At 47.4% G+C, this 19,848-nt stretch overlaps 1 protein-coding gene across 1 annotated transcript in view; it reads left to right on the top strand.

Moving 5' to 3' along the window:
- The window catches only part of VANGL1 (VANGL planar cell polarity protein 1), a 46,376-nt gene that overhangs the window by 19,888 nt on the left and 6,640 nt on the right, over positions 1 to 19,848 (top strand). The window contains exons 5-7 of the mRNA XM_054655033.2: positions 13,918 to 14,051; positions 17,288 to 17,420; positions 19,282 to 19,516. Of these exons, the coding sequence (XP_054511008.1) occupies positions 13,918 to 14,051; positions 17,288 to 17,420; positions 19,282 to 19,516 (502 nt within the window). The remainder of the gene's footprint in view (positions 1 to 13,917; positions 14,052 to 17,287; positions 17,421 to 19,281; positions 19,517 to 19,848) is intronic.

Genomic DNA, 19,848 nt, shown 5'->3' with positions numbered 1-19,848 from the left:
TACGACCACCTTTTTGCAACTCATCATCTCTGCAACTTCTTGCAGCTCATCTGGGCTGCTTTTCCATGCTCCCAGTCCTGAAAGTGCTGAACTTTGTTCACAGTGGGCAGTTGAGCATTAGCACCTTTCAAACACCCCATGCCATGAACTAGGCATGGAGTAGGGAAGAAAGCTCTGACTTGTGGATGAACTGTTAATGACCTATGTAGGAAGAGATTTTCAGCCACATTCTTAACCATCTTTAGTCACAGGCCATACTTTCCCCCTCTGCCTGTGTCTGCTGCCTCACCTCTGGAGGATGGTGCTGCAGAGATATGATTGCTCTAGCCGGGAGGGTACCCTTGGAATTGCAGAAGGAAATTTTCCAGTAGCCTCTGGGAAAAAAAAAAAAAAAAGTGCTGTTCCCTGCTGAGTAGGGAGCAGTCTCCTTTGATGTTCCAGATGAGTTATGGGAATGGTGCCTTGTTCTGTTTTACAAGGGTCTGTTTGGTGGTGTGTTGCCAGCAATGTTCAGCTAGGACTTAGGACATGGGTCATAGCAACACCTCATTAAGAGGCTGCTTGTTTGTGACAGAAGTAAACAGCAAGCTCCAGGTACTCCTCATTAGAGGTGAGGGGAAGTCTAGGATGGACTGTAAGTATTGACAACTGCACAACTTGTCTGGGAGTTTCTGATGTGGTCAAGTCTGTCTCTGAAGCCGTGGAGTGTGTGCTTTTCTGAAAGGAGCATGTTTTCCTAGCCTCTTACCTCTCTGCATACAGTTGCCAGATTTTACATATGGCTTTTCATATGGAACTGCTTCTCATTTTGATAAAGGGGAGAGAGCTGGGGGAACTGAAGTGCCCACATCTTTCCAGCCTTCTCTCCTCCCTTCCTTGATCTTGATCCCTGATCACCCCCAGCACCCTCTGTGCACACACCATTGAGTGTGAGCTGGCTGCCCCAGACACCAGGCCAGGTACCAGTCTTATCTATGTTTCTGCAGATGTTACCAGCAGCAAGGGTAAGTGGTGCAGGCTGATTGTTATACCCTGGAGCACTCATGCATTTTTTGAATACTTAATACTTTAAAAGTTTACGAGCCCACTTGCAGGTGAAGTGCCCGCTGTCAATTATTAACCCACATGGCCAGTACAGTGTTACTTGCTCCCTGGTGAGGAGCTGCTCATCTTTCTCAAAGAGATGGTGTGGAGGAAATGCCATTGGGTTCATCTGCAGGGATTTCCTTTCTTGTTGGCTTGTCTTTCAAAACCAACACTGCCCAGAAGTCCAAGAACGGTATGCACTCCAGCCTACCCTGTACTTAGGGGGTTTGTTGTGGAATTTCTGTCCCACCGCTGTCCGTGCCCTCTGAAGTGCCTGTGTGTACCACCCACAGAGACAGATGGCCTCCCTAAGCTGCTGAACAAATTTTGTGGCCATGAAGGTACTTTTATCTTCAAATGCTGCAAAAAAAGATCCACCCCCTCAACCCTTGATGGTCTGTTTCTTGTGGTGAATGATGAAATACAAATATTCTGCAAAGAAGTGAGCTGTGTGCCCTTTGGGGGAAAAGAGGAGGTTCACATTTTGCTAAGAGGACAAGGAATTTACAGTTTTCATATAGCACAAGTAAAGTCCAATAAATATGGAAGCTAATTCCTGACTCTACCCTGAAGAAGTAAGGAAAAGTTAACAGGGAGCTCTGTGGTAGTAATAGAATTTAATTTTTTTTTAATATATTAGTGGCTATAAAATTTGAGCGCACTATTTTCACTTATATCTTGATTGCTCCTCCAGTACATGCTTAAATGAACTTCAGTGCTTAAATTTCTTTTGTTCGGTGTAGGTCAAGTGGGGACATCAGCTGACAATGTGGGGAGAGCTGTTCTCTGGCTGACAGGAAAACAGATTCCTGGCACAGCAGTAAGGACCTTGGCTGTGGTTTGGAGCTTCAGGCTGCTGACTCTGGCTTATGTTCCTCTGGTCCTGGTAGAAGGTTATCTGCATCCTTGCTGGGGCTGGATTTTTTCTCTCAGCTTGGAGCTGCAGGTCATGTCCCTGCGGCCCCAGTGTTGTTTGTACGGTTACTGAGTGCTGGTTATAAAATCAGGTGGCCCTTGCTTGTGCAAAGCTTGCTGGGGTGGAGCTTTGTGATGGATGCTGTGTGGTGGAAGGATGCTGTGCAGGGCAGACTAGGCTGTGGTCTGAGAGCTGATAGCTCTCTGTGTGCAAAGGTCTTCTAGTGCCTCTAACATGGATGCTGCCTCTTCAGGCCTGTCTGTGTGGTTTGCAGGAGAACCATCTTCCCAGGTGTTTTCAGAGGAGCCCTAGAACAAGTTAAAGCTGCTCTATTGACTCAAAAGACAACCTCATTCAAGGTCCTGCCACATTAATCCCATCCCCACCTGGGAATCAAAGAAGAGATGGTCCTCTTTCTTGAGAGAGCATCTGACCAGGCAGCTGTAGGATCGAGAGCTGAAGGCTGATGTTTCATGGCTGCAGCATCTAAATGTAAAATCCTATTACAGCACTGGAGTTTCACTGCCAGTAGAAGCTTTGAACACTTTGTTATTTCCTTGGAATTAAAGCTGTACTTCTTAGCTTTGACTTAAAAGAAACACCCTAGATCAGCAACTAACCCCTTCTCCCACCCTCAAAAAAGCTACTAACAAAAAGCCCCACCCTTAGTTACTTCATCACTATTCATGTAGCTTGCAGAAGTCCTTGGCTAAAGACTGGCCTTATTTGAAGCATGAGCAGGCTTTAAATTATCTTGTTTAAATGCAGACTCTTACAAACTTCTTGCCATACCTGCCAGTTTCTGCATGTACTTTTTTTCATTTGAAGCTCAGACTAACCAGAGGCATACAGGTGTGTATGCTGGGAAGAGGAAATGCATCACTGTCATGGATTGTGCTGCTCCCAGGAACTGGAAATGGTAACCCAGGTCCCATATGTTCCCAACTTCTGCAGGGCTCCTGGGTGCTTGAGCAGGACACAGGCTTGAGCTGGAAGCTGATGGGTGCCCTGTAGCTCAGTGCTTGGGGGTGTCTGGTATTTCATCCCTTGTGTCTGCACTAAGTGCCTGTCTCAGCCCACCCTTGCATGCAGGGTGATCTCATGATCTTGCTCCTAACTCCTGTGTTCAGAAGGTAAAGCACACCTTGGTACTGTTCTGTCCCCCTGACTTGTTTGAAACTCCCTTAATCCTAAATACAATGTCAAGTGTGTAGAAACTTTTGAAAGAGGTTACACCTCCCTCAGAAATACTCAGTACATCCCTCAATTACATAAATGTTTGATCATAGTTCTGCATCACTTCTTAAGCTAATGCTGCTGCACAAAAAAATCCTTTCAACAGCCTGATCCTTCCTCACCCCTCCCAAAGAAATATTGTCTAGTTGCACAGCAATGCACTGGTGGAATTGGGGAACTGGTAATTGATATCTCTATTATCCATGTAGCTTTGCAGTTTGTGTGTGTATTTTTCTGCTTGGATTATTTTCTCAGCTTAATTTCTGCAGTCTTTTTAACTACCCTTGTGGTGTTTAATGGTTGCAAAGGCTTGTGGTGGCAGAGGAAAGGTTTAGTGGAGCTGAGGGAAAGATGCAGGATAGAATTCTCTCATGGCTGCAGACTGACATTCAACTTGTCATTGACCAGGACCCCCAGGTCCCTTTCTGTGGCACTGCTGTCCAGCACCTCATTCCCCAGTCTGTCTGTACATCCAGAATTGCCCCATCCCATGTGCAGAATCTGTCACTTTCCCTTGTGGAACTTCACATGGTTGGTAATTGCCCAGCCCTGTAATTTGCCCAGGTCTCTCTGCAGGGCCTGCCTGCCTTCAAGGGCGTCGGTTTCTCCCAGTTTTGTATCATCTGCAGAATTGCTTAGTATCCCTTCCAAAAATGTCCAAGGCATTTATGAAGATGTTGAAGAGCACGGGGCTGAGGATGGAACCCTGTGGAACCCCACTAGTGACAGGTCTCCAGTCTGGTGTGACCCCATTGACTGTAACCCTTTGTGCCTGACCCAGTTGCTTACCCATCCCATGATGTGTTTATCCAGCTGAATGCTGGACATTCCAGTAGGATCCTGTGAGAGACAATATCAAAAGCTTTACTGAAATCCAAAAAGATGACACCAACTGGCTTCCCTTGATCAACTAGCTGGGCTACCTTGTCATGAAAGGAAATGAAGTTTGATAAGCAGGACTCTCCTCTCATGAAGCTGTGCTGGCTGTGAGTGGTGACTGTGTTGTCATCACACTTTCAGGTTTTTTTCAATACCTCCTGAAATAGTCTTCTCCATCACTTTACTGGGCACTGAAGTGACACTGACAGGCCTGTAGTATCCGGGATCTTCCTTCCTGCCTTTCTTGAAAATCAGGACAGTGACTGCTCAAAAATCCTCAAGAGAGGCTTTGGAATGACATCAGCCAGCTCTTTGAAGAGTATTGCATGAATCCCATCAGGCCCCATAGATTCCTGCAGTCTGTGGGAGCCCTCCTTGGTGGGGCATGGCTCTGTCTGCAAAAGTTTGCTCCTCTGCTGAGCTTTGGGGAAGGGAGAGCCTCCAAGTCCTTGCTTCTCCTCCCCAGTCCATCTGATCTACAGGAGACCAGCCTTGGGCCAAGCACGAGGGATTGGTCTGGAGCACCTCAGGTCATGTCCCTGAAGATTCAGAGCTGGATATGGTGCACAAATAGATGGCAGCTTACTTCTGTGGATTTGGTTTATAGTCATATCTCCAGCTGTGAGACTGGACTTTGTAAATTATTATCTTGGGTCATGCAGGTCTCCTTCCACAGGGCTCATTGGCCTCAATAATCTGCTCAGCTGTGCAAATGTTAGCTGTAAGATTGGCTTCAGCAGTGTCCTGACTCTCTCAAATTGGTCATGGGTCTGTGTCGAATTGGGTGTGGACAAGTGGATCCCTTTGGACTCCTGGCAGCTGGATGCAACACCCACAGTGCCTGGGGAAGCCAACTTGTCCCTTTTTTGTCAACACCCGTGTATTTCTGTAATGCCCGTGTCTACCGTGCTGTGCAGGTTTGTGGGGAAAGCTCAGCAGCAGTTTCTTCCCATCACCTTTTCACTTAAGTTGTCCCCTTTGTGTTCTTGTCTCACTGCTTTCCTTCCCAAGCTGCCCATTTGCTCAATAGACAAAGAAAACCTTTCACAGTTTTGGCTTTACTTTAGTGTGAGCAGACAATAGCTGGTGGTTTGCTTGTGGATTTTTTCTCACGAATAAGCAAGATAGTACTGTCATTAGCTCCCTGGAGGACACCCCCAGCACCTGGCAAAACCATATCATGGAGACAAATGTTTGCTAGCAGCACCCTTGGAAAACCTCTTTGTGAGCTCTAGCTCCTGGATCCAGCAGCTGCTGCTCTCCAGGTCCAGTTAAACTACTACTGGCTCCTGAGGGTGCTGGGTGGGGCTTGAGGTGTGGATGTCTGGCCAGGTGTTGTTTTGGTTCACTGCAGGTGTCTGGGACATAGCAGATACATGGCAGGGCACAGGCAGCTCCTTTGCCTCTCATGTTTCTTGTCTGTGTTGCAGCAGACCCTGGAGCAATGAGATGCTGGTGGCAAGTGTTCTCTTTCTGTTTGATGAGAAGGTGGTGCCTGTTTGAAGGTGTTGCATGGCATCAAAGGGAAGTGGGTGTCTAGTTTGAGAGCTGTTGGGGCATCTGCATGTGGTTATTGGTGTCTGAGGAGCTGGCTGAAATGTGGCCCAAGCTGTGAGTGCCTGCAAGCTGCTGTTGTGCCCTGGCTAATCCATGAGCTATATATTTGGATTTAGTGGTTCTGCTAGGTGTCTGCATGGTGATTAAGTGCTTGACAACACCTCCCCACACACGCTGCCCCCCTTGGAGAGGTGGTCTTGGCATAAGAGAATGTGGGCAGTTTGCTTTGGAGCCTGCTCTCCTGGCATCTGGGTTCCTCAGCTTTCTGAGGGAGAAGTTTGTTGCACCACATGTTCAGGCTTTCACAAGCTGCTCTTTCAGATGCAGCTCCTGAAGCTGCTCTTGTTGTACACTCACCCATCCCCAATGGATGGGCTGAGGCAACTGGGGCCACATGAATTTGCCACATATTAAACTCCATTTGCCATTCTGTGGGGGACTGGAAGGCAAACTTTCCAGTTACCTAGGCTGACCTGCTGCAATAAAGCCTCCTAGAATTGTATACAGGGAACCTGGCAAGAAGCTTCTCAGCAAGGGATTAAATCTTGTTTTTTTCCAAAGAGAGTCCTCTGCCTTGCATAGGAAGCTCTTCTGGTGCTCCAGAACCTCCATTGTTTCTGAAACTCAGGTTAGGCTTTTACAGCTTGTTTAATTTTCTATCTGTTGAATATGGTGGTAACAAGTGTCCTTATGATCTTTGTGTCCTTTGGCACTGCATACTGTGAAACGAGATGTTCACAGTGTTACTGAGGAAGAGAAGTATAGTGCTGTCACAGCATCTGACCTCAACACAGGGATTGTTCAGATTGTTCTTTCCTGGCAAATCATACTATTGGACCTTTTGGACCACTCCTTAAGCGAGACAACTGTGCTTTTCTCCTCTTCCTCCTACTCACTACATATTACCAGTTGTGTTCTGGGTTTTTTTCCTAGGCTATTATACTAGCTGCCACCTTCAGCTGTTGGAACGAAGGGCAGTGCAGCTGTTGGGAAAGCATTCATCAAGTTTTGAGGTTCTACCAATAAAGGTGACTGGGGAAAACATTCAGGCTGTGTGCTGGTACCCTAAAGACCATTTAACTTCCTGAGGTAAAAGGCTTGGAAGTTTCTCAGAAGGAGAACTACAGTGGGAGCATGCCATTGGGTTTACTGGGGTTTTATAGCTGCTGGCTAAAACTTCATGCTCTGTACTTCTGTAGCAGCATCTTTTTAGTGCTGGCCTGGGAGTGCCTTTATAGGATTCCTCAGGAAGGCTTAAGTAAGTAGCTTGTTTGGTTTGTATGAGGTAAAGGAGTTATTTCCCTCCAGCCCCCAAGTTTGATCCTACCCTCCTGTAAAATCCTGGTTTTTAAAAATACTCACAGTTTCCCTTCAAAATAAAAACATTCAAATGTAACAGCAGAGTTAGTAGTCGACTTGCAGAGATCCTTTTCTTTTTCACCTGTACTGGAGGGTTTTGACTAGGCTGCTTTTGAGGTTTGGGGAAAACAAACTGAAAACCCAACCTGAAAATGAATTCTACTCCTCTCTCTCTCTCACATTCAGAAAATTTTGATGTTGAAATCCCTTCTACATCAGCAGTGAACTATTGTATTGCTCAGCTGGTGTGTTGATTCTGATTTTTGTCTTGCAAAAGATGAATCTTAAAATATCTGTTGGAGAGCAATGTGTCTTGGACTGCACCGGGCAGAAAAGGGGAGATCTGTGGTTAGAAACTCAGCTGGTGCTTTCCTTAAATTTACAGCAGCCATGTGTCGTTCAGATGGATTGGATCAGCCATGTGTTGGATATAGATGGGGACACACTTTAAATTCCTGTCCTTTTCCTTCCATGCAGTTAAAAAAGGCTGTGAGGGGAGGGAAAAGATGGAGATGGGTCACTGCAAAACTGGGGCAAACCTTGTGTGTGTTTGGGTTCCATATAAATGATGCCATTAAGGGATGGATGTTCACTTCTTGGGGGCAGCAGCTGTGCTGCCATCAGGCTGACAACCTGCCACTATGATGAGGTTTTCTTCCCTTCCCTGATAAAGGTTTGACCTTGCAAATTCTTTTCCCTGCCTCACCAAATGCCAGAAGTTGGGTATCTAAAACAAACCTGCTGTGTCCTGGTTGCCTGGCGCCTGTTCCAGGGAGGGCAAGGATTGTGCTTGCCTGCCTTGGCCAAGTGGAGATCTCAGTTGTGGTTGTCTGACAAGAAAATGTGGTTTTCCTTTTCCTGGGAGCTGCAGTCCTGTTCTCTTCACTGTACCAAACTGAAATGCTCTTGTAGTTATGACGATCAAAAGGCATTTTTCTGCTCTGATTGTTTGGCCACAGTTCCTTGTCTTGGCACCTTTGCTGAGATCTGACTTGGGCTCTGTTTACTGGAGGGGACAAAACTGTAGCCAAGGCATTTGTGCTTCTGCCAGCACTGCAAAGTGCTTCTGCATGACCTTAGTCTTCTTGGGATCCCTGCTCCAAGGTGTTGCTTGGGAAGGACAGAGAGTACCAAATCCCTTGCATCTTGCCAGCTCCTGGCCCCTGGTGTGGCAGTGCTGCCCAGGGTCACCTATCAGGGCAGGGAGGCAAGTCTGCATTGAGGATGGTGGCAATCCCTTCTGTAATCATCTTCAGCAGGGATGTTGATGTGGGAAGCATTTTGACTTCAATTGTCTATTTCCAGTTTTATTTCTCACTCTGTTGACTTTGCTCTGGGAAAACAGTCCAAGAGAGTGAAGAGTCAGGAACTTGAGCCCTAGCTTTGTGCTCTGGAAAAAGTGTATGAGCAAGGAAAAAAAGGGAGTTTTCTGGAAGGGAGATGTGGTTGTACTGCAAGGGAAGGCGGAGCAGTGCTCTGAGCCTGTTGGGTATGAGCTGACAGCACTGCTAGAGAGTACAAAGTGCTGTGCATGGGCAGCTTGGTACAAAGTGCTGTGGATGGGCAGTGCCCCAGGAGAGCTCAGTATCTCTTGCAGTCACATGCTCATTGCTGTTGTAGGCTGGAGACATCTGGTAAGGCAAAGCTGGCTCTCCTTGGAAGGCTATGTTGTGGAATCTTTTCTCAGCTTTTCTTTGCGGTACTAAACTTCCCAGTTGGCTGTGGCAAGTGTTTAATGTGCCCAGAGACCTTGGCTTATTTTGATACTGTGCCTGTTTTGAGGAATGTTAAAAAAAAATGTTGTTTGGAGGAGAGGAGTCTATACTGGGAACCATTTGATTAAATAACCCCAGGCTTCCTCAGCCCTCAATTAGCACAGCAGTCATCAAACCTCTGACTATCCCTGTGTATTTTAGGTGTGTGTGGCTCACTCTAAACCCTGATGCTGCAAGATCTGCATCCATGGCAAGAATGCTCTGGTAGAACAGCTCAGCTCTTTCTGGATGTGTACACAGATCTATTGCAAAAGTGTGGGACACTCCTCTGCCCTCAATGATTCTCACTGTCTCCTGATGTTTGGTATAGTACCATGAAAGGCTACGTTTCTAGCTTAGCAGGAAAGCACAAAACTGCTAAAACCATGTGAGTGACAGATGCATAGAGGTGTGGATTCAATTTTTAATCTTTTTTCCTCTCCTTATTTTTTATTGTCACCGACTCTCTCCCACCACTTCATAAAACTCAAACCCATTTTCCTAGAAACCACCAGTGTCCAAAGCCAGCATTTTGATGATATAAACAGGCTTCTTTCCTTGTGCTTTGCTTCAGTATAGTATTGGACTGTTTTCCTAGAAATCCACTAAGAAAAGCCAATTTCAGTGTTGGTGTAGTTGTGTCACAGAAGGCAAACAGTAAGTGGCCTCTGAGGCGCACTGTATGGCAAAACTGCAAATATTCAAATCTTTTGTAGCAGCAAGTACTCAGGCAAAACGGCTTTGAGAGAAAAAAATAGTTGCTACCTTTGTGTCGCATAGTCCCCTCCTCCACTTCCTTGGATGCCCTGTAAAAGTTAATTCATTACTGTTAGTAAAGGGCTCTGCATTTCTCTGCTGCCAAACGCCGCTGGGGTACCGTGTGCCTGTGCTGGGCCTGCTTGTTTGCTTTCCCTCCTGGCAGCATGCTGTGACACGGCCTTCTCCAGGGCACTGAAACTAATCATGAGAAACAAGCAGCCCTCCAACTGCACAAAGCGCACCAAAGCCCAGAGCCTCACTGACGCTGCCTGCCAGGAAAACTCTGTTTCCAGTCGGCTGCTGGGTCGTGCAAGAGGTTTTCCTCTTGTGCCATAAGTTTTGAATCTGAACTGTTCCATGGAAATGCTTTTTGTGTCCTGATTTTTGTGCTCTGCCCATGGCGGGGGTGGAGGGGGGTGGGGTTAGAACGAGATGATCTTGAAGATCCCTTCCTATGATGATTTTTATATTTCTGTGATATGCTTTTCCTGTGTTCTGGTAGTTTGCTACAATGCCTGAAATGTGCTGGGCTGCCAGACCCTCTCGATGGGACGTGAGAACAATCCTCACTCTGACCTCTTTCATACGGGCGATTAAATATCGAAACTTTCTGTTTGTTCTCTTCCTGCCCCTCCCCATTCTTTCCAAGCACCGAACAAAAGGGAAGCCCCGCCGCGGCTGGCTGTAACGTGGGGTGAATGAATGCAGTGACCGACATGGTGCTGAACTCTTCCCGAGGCAGCCTGCAAGGAAGCTGCCTCTCCAGACGAGGCCTCCAGGGTGGCTGCCAGCTCCCATTCCCGCTGGAGCTGCCGAGTGGGTGGAGAGGTGGCTTCCTGCGGCCGCTCCACCTTGCTCGCAGGGCAGCGGAGGGTCTGCCCTGCTTGAGGAGACCTAAGAGCCTGGATTGCTCTCTTGGGAGGCAGCAGGTTTCCTTGCAGGGCGCTTGCTTTGCTGCTGCTGGCTGCTCTGGGTGCTGCCATGCCCGTGGTTGCCCTCCTGCTGGTGTGGTGCTTCTCCAGAGCCCTGCCATGCCAGGGTGGGCACAGGTGTCAGAATTCAGGGCATCCCTCTGGCTGTCCTGGACTGCCAAGACCCCTGCCAGGGGGCTCAGAGACCCTGGCACAGAGCCCAAGATGCCTGTGGTTTTGATTATGACCCACGAAGCAAGTTACCAACCTTAGATGAAGATCTGCAAGCCATGACGGTTTAAGTAGAATGATAGTGAATTTATCATGGGGTGAAAAATAGATTTTTGGGGTTTTTAGAATAGCGGTTCAGGGGGGCAAGATGGAGGAATCTGGGCATGTCCAGCCTTTCTCCTTCTTCTTCTTCTTGGCCTCCATCTTCTGCTGTGATATTGGCACTTTTAGATTGGTTTAGAGTAGAAGCTCACTGTCTAACATAGGTGATAGGTATTGGAAAGTAATTGTAAACATTGTATATGTAGTTTTTAGTATAAAGAGATAACACTGCCCCAGGGGCAGGCAGAGTGCCTCTGACTGTTTTGCTGAGCAGACCTTGGCAGGTCAGGAGAAAGCAAACAACTTTTGAGACTGAGAACTGAAGAGCTCTGACTCCTTCGACTGCCGGGCTAGGAAAGAGACTTTCTAACGTATCTCAGGGTCACTCTGACCAGCTAGAGACCCCGAGACACAGGTTCTTGCGGCTTTGCAGCACCGTGTGGGGCAGGGCTGGCTGTCCTGCGCCAGCCAGGGTGAGGCTTCCCCTTGATGTGGGTGAAGAGGTTGAGCAACACAGCCCAGGAGGCTCTGATTCAGCCTTTTCCTTGCTCTTGCAAATCATTGTGGGCCTTTTAATTTACTTGTCTGCAGCTTCTAATTTTATTTTTTTTCCTGTAACTGAGAATTGGAAGAGTTGTAGTTGTAGCTGTCTTCCTAACCTGCCACGCTTAGGATGGACTACATGGTAGACAGAAATGGGCTGGTAGAAATTCAGGAAACTGATGTTTATTACATTTCTCTTCCAGAAAACAGTCTCCTCTGTGTGACTGGGGTATCTCATGTGTAGGATTGAGCCTCTACTGGATTTGCATCAGCAACAAATACCTGGGCTTTAATGTTCAGAATAATCGTTGCATGCTGCAATGTAAAAGCTTTGTTATGTTTGGATTTTGAGTGCATGTGCCAATGAATTGGTGGGGAAGATTATTTAATGAGGGAATGGAAGGTATGTTGGGTGGGGAAAGCTGGCATCCTGATGATAATGCTGTCAGTGGGGTCTAGGGAGAATGTGTATGTATAAAAATGAATTATTCTCTGCTGTGATGCACTGTGTTTTGTCCTAATAGAGCAAGTTCGTCAGTGGAGCTCCCAAACATTTCCCACTGGTGGGATGGAAGTTCCAGTGCTGTTTGAAATTAATACAGTGTATTAACAGAGAACAACTCTGTTCATTTTTGTCTTCCTGTTTTGATTTGGTGTTTTGTGATGAAACTCTGTGGAGTTTTATCTTCCTGGGAAGCAGAGATGGAAAAACTTGATCATGTTTGAATGCAGTCAGAAGGGGGAATATGTGCTTCTGCCACATTATTACTTTTATGAAATTTTGTTTATAGGCTGCAGCAAATTCACAGTAGAAATCAGAAATGTTACAGGGAGAAATAAAGTGGCTTTCACCTGTTCTGTGTCAGCATCTACGTGCGTCTGGCAGTGGGTCAGCCTGTACTTCTCTATCAAAGGAAGATTGTTTTCTTAGTTAACTAGTGGCTCTTTATCACAAATCAGTAGCTGATTGCATTAGTGGAGTTGCTTTTACCAAATGTAAGCTGAGGAAATATGAAGGAGTGGCACCTGAAAGGTAAAGTTTCTTTAATACATTCTAGCTGGATTCCTCCAAATAATCCTAAGGATGGAATTTGCTTCAAAAGCTAAAGTCATCATCTCTAAGGTACGCAGCAAGTGAATGGTGATGTACCATCATACTGACTGATGAAGTTTCTCAGTGAACAAGTCTGGGTTTGTTCTTCTTTCTCACAATCTCTTGAATGGGCTGGCATCTGTGCTTAATTCACTGATCAGTGGGAGTGTGGCAGCTGTGGTGAGGATGGTGGGATGAGTGTGTGTGTTTAAATTACTTGGGTGTGATGCAGAAGTTTAATATTAGCACAAAGCACAGGAAAATGTAAATTGCTTCTCCGGGAACGCACGTGGAATATGTGGCAGCGCTGAGCACTGAATTTAGGGCTTAATTTGTTAATGTCTTGTTTTCCCACGTTACTGTCCTTGTAATTATTTCTTCCTGTGTTGTAGCATGTGTGAGAATACTTTCTTTGCTTTCCTTCAGAGAGGCTTTGTTGGTGAGTGTGACCTTTCCAATTAACTGGCAACAAATGTGTTGGCAGTTACACTTCAGTTTTAAACGCACAAAAATTACTTTTAGTGTGGTCCTTGGCAAACTCCCTTTGGCTGAACGGGTGATCTTGGTGATTTGCTCTGAGTGCCGGTGCCACGCTGAGGCACAGAGACAGAGCAGCATGGAGAGAGCTTGTCCTGTTCCCGCATCCTTAAACACCAGAGCCCGGGCTTGTTTTGAAGTGCTGCCCTGTTTGTTGGTAACAGCGCCTACAGACATCTCTATCCGATGTCAAAATGATCGCAAAGGAAGATACCTCTGGGTTGAGCCTTTCCTGCTGCTGGCGCGTGTGTTTGTTTTGCTCCCATGTGTCGTCATTTTATGTAGAGGCATCCCTTCAAAGGGATGGAAGGAGTGTCACTGCTCCTCATTCTGTCCCTAGCCAGGGATTTAACAAGCAACACTGAATAATCCCGTCTCTGGCAGCCGTGCTCCTCGGGCAGCGATCTTATCTTGCTGTGAAAGCTCGAGAGATCACACTCTTGTCGGTGCTGGGATGGAGGAGGTCCGGGGAGCTGCGAGGTGCGGCTGGAAGTGACTCAGAGGGAAAAGCATCCATCCGGAGCTGGTGCCTCCATCCAGGCTGGCCAGCTGCAGCAAAACCCGGGTGGTGTTGTGTCTTCAGCCTGAGCAAGGTCTCTGCAGCCCAGGGGCTGTACTGAGCTCTTGTTCTGTCATTTCCCGTGCTGCAGGCAGCCTAGTGCTTCACTTTATGTGCTGCCCTTGTTTAGGGATTTCCTGACATCCTCCTATTGAGCTGAGGGCAGAGATACTTATCTTGCATCTCAAATGAAATTTCAGGTCCTAGAGAGAGTAATTAATATTCTGTGTATTGCACGGTCCTGTAGGTGTGACAGCTCTGTTCCGCGTAATAGCACTATTCTTCCTTCCCTTCCTTTTTTTTTTTTTTTTTTTTTTAATATATTTTAAGGAAACAAGAGAGCTTATTTCGATCTGAGGGATTTTATCTTATTTTGTTTTTACTCTTTTCCCCAGCATCCAACGAGCTGCACTGGTGGTTCTGGAAAATTACTACCGAGATTTCACAGTCTACAACCCAGCCTTGTTAACAGCCTCCAAATCCCGAGCAGCCAAGCACATGGCTGGCCTGAAAGTCTACAATGTTGATGGTAGGTGAGGTAAAATGTGATCTCTGAGACTGAGTGGGATGGGGAAGGGCTGGATTTGCTTTATGCTTTGTTATGCACGCATTCTCACCTTTTTGCTTTGCCAAGTCCTAGTCTCTTGCTGGAAATCTTCCTAGCAGTGCTGTGTTTGCCAGTTCCAGATGACTTTACAGATGTGTTTAGCCCACAATAAGGCTTTTGTCTTTGCCAGGTGAAATGGCCAGGTTTTGGGTCGGGTCTAATTGTCATGTGGCTTGACACTTTTCAGCACCGCTGCTTGTTTCAAGCAGCCTCTGCTTTTTGTCACCCTTGGGTCATCTCTTTAGTTGTGATAGTACAATAAACACAACTTTTAACTTAAATGAGTTCCCCAGTCGTTTATTGTGCTGCTTTCACATGCAGCCTTCAGGAAGGTGAAGGAGCCGCGGTATAAGCAGCAGTTGGTGATGAAAGTGATGCTCATCAGCCGGCAGCCTCAGCACTAAATGAGCCTGGCTCACCCGTGGCCATGGAAATTCAAACACAGATAACGATCCCCATTGAGCTTTGCCTGTCCTACAAACCGTTTTCAAGCTTTGGGGCTTTAGAAAAGGGGATGGATGGGTGGATATGTGGATGCTCAAAGCAGTGAAAACTGGACTTAATCATTTGACACTCTTAAACCCTATCGCTGAAAGCCATGCTTTTTAAGCAGGGTGTGCCCAGCAGCCTTTATAGAGGTGTGCATTCCTTGGAGGAGTCAGAGTTGAGTAGCAAAGCTTTTATGGTGAAGGATGGCTGAAGTCGTGTGACAAAATGTGGCAAAGGCATGTCCTGCCCTTGAATTTGTTAGCATTGAAAGGCTTTGAGAGCTGGGAAGAGGAGACTGAAGGGACTTAGCTGGGCAAGGTGGCTCTGTGTGCGTGGTGTGGAGACTGAAATACAAAGAATATCTGTCATATTGAAAAACATGAGACATTATTATTTTGCTTTCAACAAAGTTTCAGTGCCTTATGGGTGTGGAAAATTTTGTTTTCATTTTCCTTTTTGGTTTGTTTGGATTTTTTTTTTATTTTTAGTGAGTTTCAAAGACCTTATCCTAAAGGCTTCTCCAACCTCATGTAGCACTCCTGGGTCCATAATAGTAATTGGAGGTTTAGATCCTTGCAGTGAGATTTTCCCATCCTGGCAGAGGAAGGGGAAGGACTGGTTGCCCATCATGTGTCCTTTGCTGCCTGGAGTGCTACCCTTGGTTGAGTTGTGTTGGAGAGGGGAAGGAATCAGACGTGCAAACAGAAATGCTCTGTGTTTTTCTAGGGGTGCAATCATTTATTCCAGCTGCTTGCTCTCAGTGAGGCCAGGTGTAGGGAAGGTGAGGGCCTCCTGATGCCCCAGGTGTCTGCACACTATTGAGACCCCACAGCCAGGCTGGCTGCAGGGTGTGCCATTCTGATTGCTGGCTGCTCATCTCCTGCACTGCAGCATCTCTTCAGGAGTTGGTGAGCTCTCTTTTCCTGCAGCACCTGCTGGGACAGTGGGACTTCCAGGCTCAGAGAAAGACTGTCAGTCTGGTAGAGTGAGTGGCTCAGAAGCTGCTAGCTGATGAGGCTTTGTTAGAAGAGAAGGAACCAGAAGCAAGCTGATGTGACTGGCAGCCTTTCCAAGTGTCAAGCTTGTGAGCCTGCCAGGGCTGGAAACTCCTGCCTTCCCTTCTGGGGCAGTACTGGTTGCCTGGGCTGTTCTGTTTGCAATGCTGCTGCCTTTGTGGACATGAAAATCTCAGGCTTAGAAGCATGTCCTTAAGAAGATTCCGTCCATCTTACAAAGCAGAGTGTAGTCCTGGCTGCAGCTGGCAGTCTCTTATACTCTTCTTGTGAAGAGACAGTAATGCTATTAAGGCAGCCTAATTTGTTGACAGCTTTTGTATTTGATACTGCAGCAGCCAGGAAAGAAAAGCATATTGCTGTAATCTCTTAGGCAGAGTGGGAAGGTTCACCTTCAAAACCAGGATTTTCATTGCCAGGTGTAGTCAATGAGGCAAATTACAGATGTAACCCAAATTTGGGAGCTAGTGTCTCCCTTGAGTCATATCCTCCATTTCAGGGCTGTCAAACAAAGTCTGAAATGTTTAGACTCTTAAGAAGCTATTTGTGCTTGTTCTTCCCACTGCTGAGTTTCAGGCTTCTGTCTTGGAATCTGGTTTGGGCTTTTTAGGAAAAAAATTAAAAAGAGTTGCCCTTGCTTGAGCAGAATAATTTTGAGCGTGTCTGTGCAATTGATTTGCCTTAACCACTGCCAGCTGAGGGTGTGGGCCAGAGCAGGTTGGCACAAATCAGCTCTTGGTGGCTTGGAGTTAGTCCTAGACTACCACTTCTCTCTGGGTAGACCCACCTCTGCCCTCTATCTGGAAAGAATAGAGGAAATGCCCTCTTCTGGGGCAACCTTTTTCCTCTCCCTACCTGAAAAGCCAGAGGGCTTCATGGGAGAGTTGAAAGATCTAGTACTGTATTTTAAGGTCACTAGTTAAGGTCTTGGAATAGACAGCTCTGTGGACACTGGGTGTTACAGAGCAGATTGCAGCTTCTTGTGGCTGTGGAGGATCTGCTAACAGCAGCAGAAGCTCTAAGAGCAGGTGCTGCTCAGAATGCCATGAGAAGCTACTACACATACAGACCCCACATCTCACCCTATTCTGGGACTGCTGCTCTGCCAGCATCTGCCCTTCTGGGAAACTCTATGCTTTGTCTGAAGGTGACCCTGCTGTCCCTTGCATCCTGTTTCCCCTTCCTGTGAATAACTGTCTGGAGTTTGGCTTTCATTTATTCATCTCCATGTCTCATTATGTTCTTGTGTTTGTCTCTCTCCTCTTTCCAACTTCTCACTTTTTGTGCTCTCACACTGTCTTGATGCTGAAATGTGATATGCTCCAGCTGCCCTTGCCTTCAAACTGAAAGCATATATAATGGGGGGTAAGTTGCATCCTTGGCATGTTCACCTCACTCTGCCTTTGTGTATATTGTGTGAAACCCTCCATCCCAACTAACTTCCCTTGTCCACGTGCCAGAACACCCTCGCTAAGCCTGTGCTGCCTTGCAGGGATTCTGCCAGAGCTCCTGAGGACCGGGGAAGGGTTTATAGCCTTGGCTGCAAAGGCTGCAGCCCCAGAGCACAGTGGCAGCTGCCCTGGGGTGCTGGTGCGTCCCAGCCTTGTGGCACTGACACTGCCTTTGTCTCCTCTGTGCCCGTCCTTGTCCCCACAGGCCCGGGTAACAACGCGTCGGGGCAGTCGCGGGCCATGATCGCGGCGGCCGCGCGGCGCAGGGACTCCAGCCACAACGAGCTCTACTACGAGGAGGCCGACCACGAGCGCCGCGTCAGGAAACGCCGGGCCAGGTAAGGCACCCTGCCCCGCCTGCTGCTGTGGGGCTGGGCCACGTGGGTGCCCCCAGCCCAGCATGGAGAGCTGGCTGTAAATCTGTCACAGGGAGGGAGCTTGTGAAACACAGATGTGTAAGGGGCGGTGGCACCTTGCCACTGGAATAATCGGAAGGACATGCATGCGGCTGAGCTCAGGTATACGAGGCAGATAAGCTAATGCAGTGTCGTGGGTTAGGGAGCAGCCCAGTGCTTGACAAGTCTGTAGTTACTTCCTGTAGGAAATCCCATTATTTTTACTTATGCCCAAGTTTGTCGGCTGAAGTAATGCAGGGGACAGGATCAGTAGAATGCTTGGTGTTGCTTATTCATAGGTGAGGAGAATATTTGTGTTTTGAGGCAGAAAGACTTGACCACAAGCAGTTACATTTTATTTTGAAACATAGCTATATCTTCTGCCAGTCGTGCTTAGGCTGCAGAGTTGATGCTTTGTTGAGGTGACCTGAGACAGTGCCCCTGTTTGCTCAGGAGCCTAATTGCAGTCTGTAGTTAGCATGCCTAACAGTTTGAGGCAAGTTGCTTACGGGCAGGCTTGCAACTGAGCTGTGTTTGGAAGGAATGTGTCATAACTGGAAGGAGCTGACTTGAGTTTTCTTTTGGCAGTTTGTTTCACTGGGAAAGTGCTGGCACTACGTCCCCTCCTTGCCTGCTTCAGTCTGACCTGTGCTCTATAGCCTATGTCTCTTAGGCCCTCTTCCAGCCTCAGAGCAATAGGAAGTTTTAAACCTGCCCTTCTGTGAAGTGTAGCATCCTAACTTGGGCATATCTCCTGTGCCTGCCGAGTTTGGTTAAAGCAACTGCTTATTTAGAGGGGAAACCATCAGTCACTAGATAAGGCAGATGTTTCAGGCCAGGAGTTTAAAACTGATTTCCATCCCCACCTCCCCCATGTCAAATTAAACAAAACAGCCAAAGGTCAGGACTTCTTGTGCTGTTCCTCATGTACAGCCTGAATGAGGTACGCTATACCTCTGCTTGTGGTGAGGAAGCTGTCCCTGGCTTTCTGATGCACTGGATATTGAGATCATTGTGGACAGTCATTGGTGATTTGAGAGGAAATTAAGTATAAAACAAGTTCTGTCTGAAGGGGCTGAAGAGTTCTGTTGGGTGGCTCTTCCATTATTGGTTTTTTCCTCACTAGCTGCAGTGTAGCCTCTCACTTGCAAGTTAGCCCAAAGGAATGAGTGTCATAAGACACCTGTTCCCCTTTTATGGTGTGGGCTTCGTGTTTGCTCACCTGTGCCAACACAGGAGTGGTTTACAGAGGGTGCCTTAAGCTACAGTGTTAGGAGTGAAGACGGAGAAGTGTTTTCACCCTTCTCCACCCTTCAGTGGAGGGGTGCAGGGCAATTCAGCTGTGCCCAGCGGGTGGAAATGGGAGCAGACTGCACTTGTGAGCACAGAGTGTCCTGGGTGACACTGGGGTGTGGGCAGCCTCCCCCTGGGTGCCTGCCTGTCCTGTGTGCTGGGACCACTGTACTCAGACCCACGTTAAAGGCCAGGGCAGCTGTATCTTGTTTGAGTCACGTTGCTGATGTTCATGCTGTGCTAGCAGAACCAAGTGCAGTGCTCAGGGCTTTACAACCTTAATCCTGGTTTATGCCCTCAGTTGCTGGATGGTTTGGGCAAGGAAGGAAAAGCTGCTGTCCACCCCTCAGACTGTCAGTAGAGAAGATTTTGTGTAAATTGGTGGCAGGCAGTGACTTGATGGCAGGTGGGAATAGGAGCCTTGTAAATCCTGACTCCCAGGCTCTGCCTTAACCACAGACCCATCCTACTTCTTGTTATGACTCTTGCTGCCCTGATTTTTTTGCTGCAGGCTCGTGGTTGCAGTAGAAGAGGCTTTCACTCACATCAAACGCCTCCAGGCGGAGGAACAGCAGAAAGCTCCAGGAGAGATGATGGACCCCCGAGAAGCAGCCCAGGCCATCTTCCCCTCCATGGCGAGGGCTCTGCAGAAGTACCTTCGCACCACCCGCCAGCAGCAGTACCACAGCATGGAGAGCATCCTGCAACACTTGTCCTTCTGCATCACCAACAACATGACACCAAAGGTAGTGAATGTTTTCTCTAACACTGCTGCAGGAGGGAGGGAGAAGGGGGTGGCACATCTGTCTGTGCAGGCAGAACAGAAAGTTGTCAAGGGAGGTGAGTGAAGGCTTTCATAGTTGCTCCCTGTGAATTGACCAGTGTGGTGTAGGTTGCACCAGGTCTTGAGGGGAAATAATATTTCCTCTGCAGCGTCTTCTGTCTCCTTTTTTCTGAAAGTGCCTATGAGATATTTGTTCTTGAATCCAATTCAGCAAAAGGAATGCTTAATAAATGTTTGAAAGGGTGGCTTTGAGTCACAAAAGTTTTCCCAGCTGGCTTCTGGTAGCAGGATGAT

Source organism: Agelaius phoeniceus, chromosome 2 (assembly GCF_051311805.1).
Source record: "Agelaius phoeniceus isolate bAgePho1 chromosome 2, bAgePho1.hap1, whole genome shotgun sequence".
NCBI lineage: Eukaryota > Metazoa > Chordata > Aves > Passeriformes > Icteridae > Agelaius > Agelaius phoeniceus.
The sequence above is the reverse complement of the archived record's forward strand: the minus strand, read 5'-3'. Positions and strand labels throughout refer to the sequence as shown.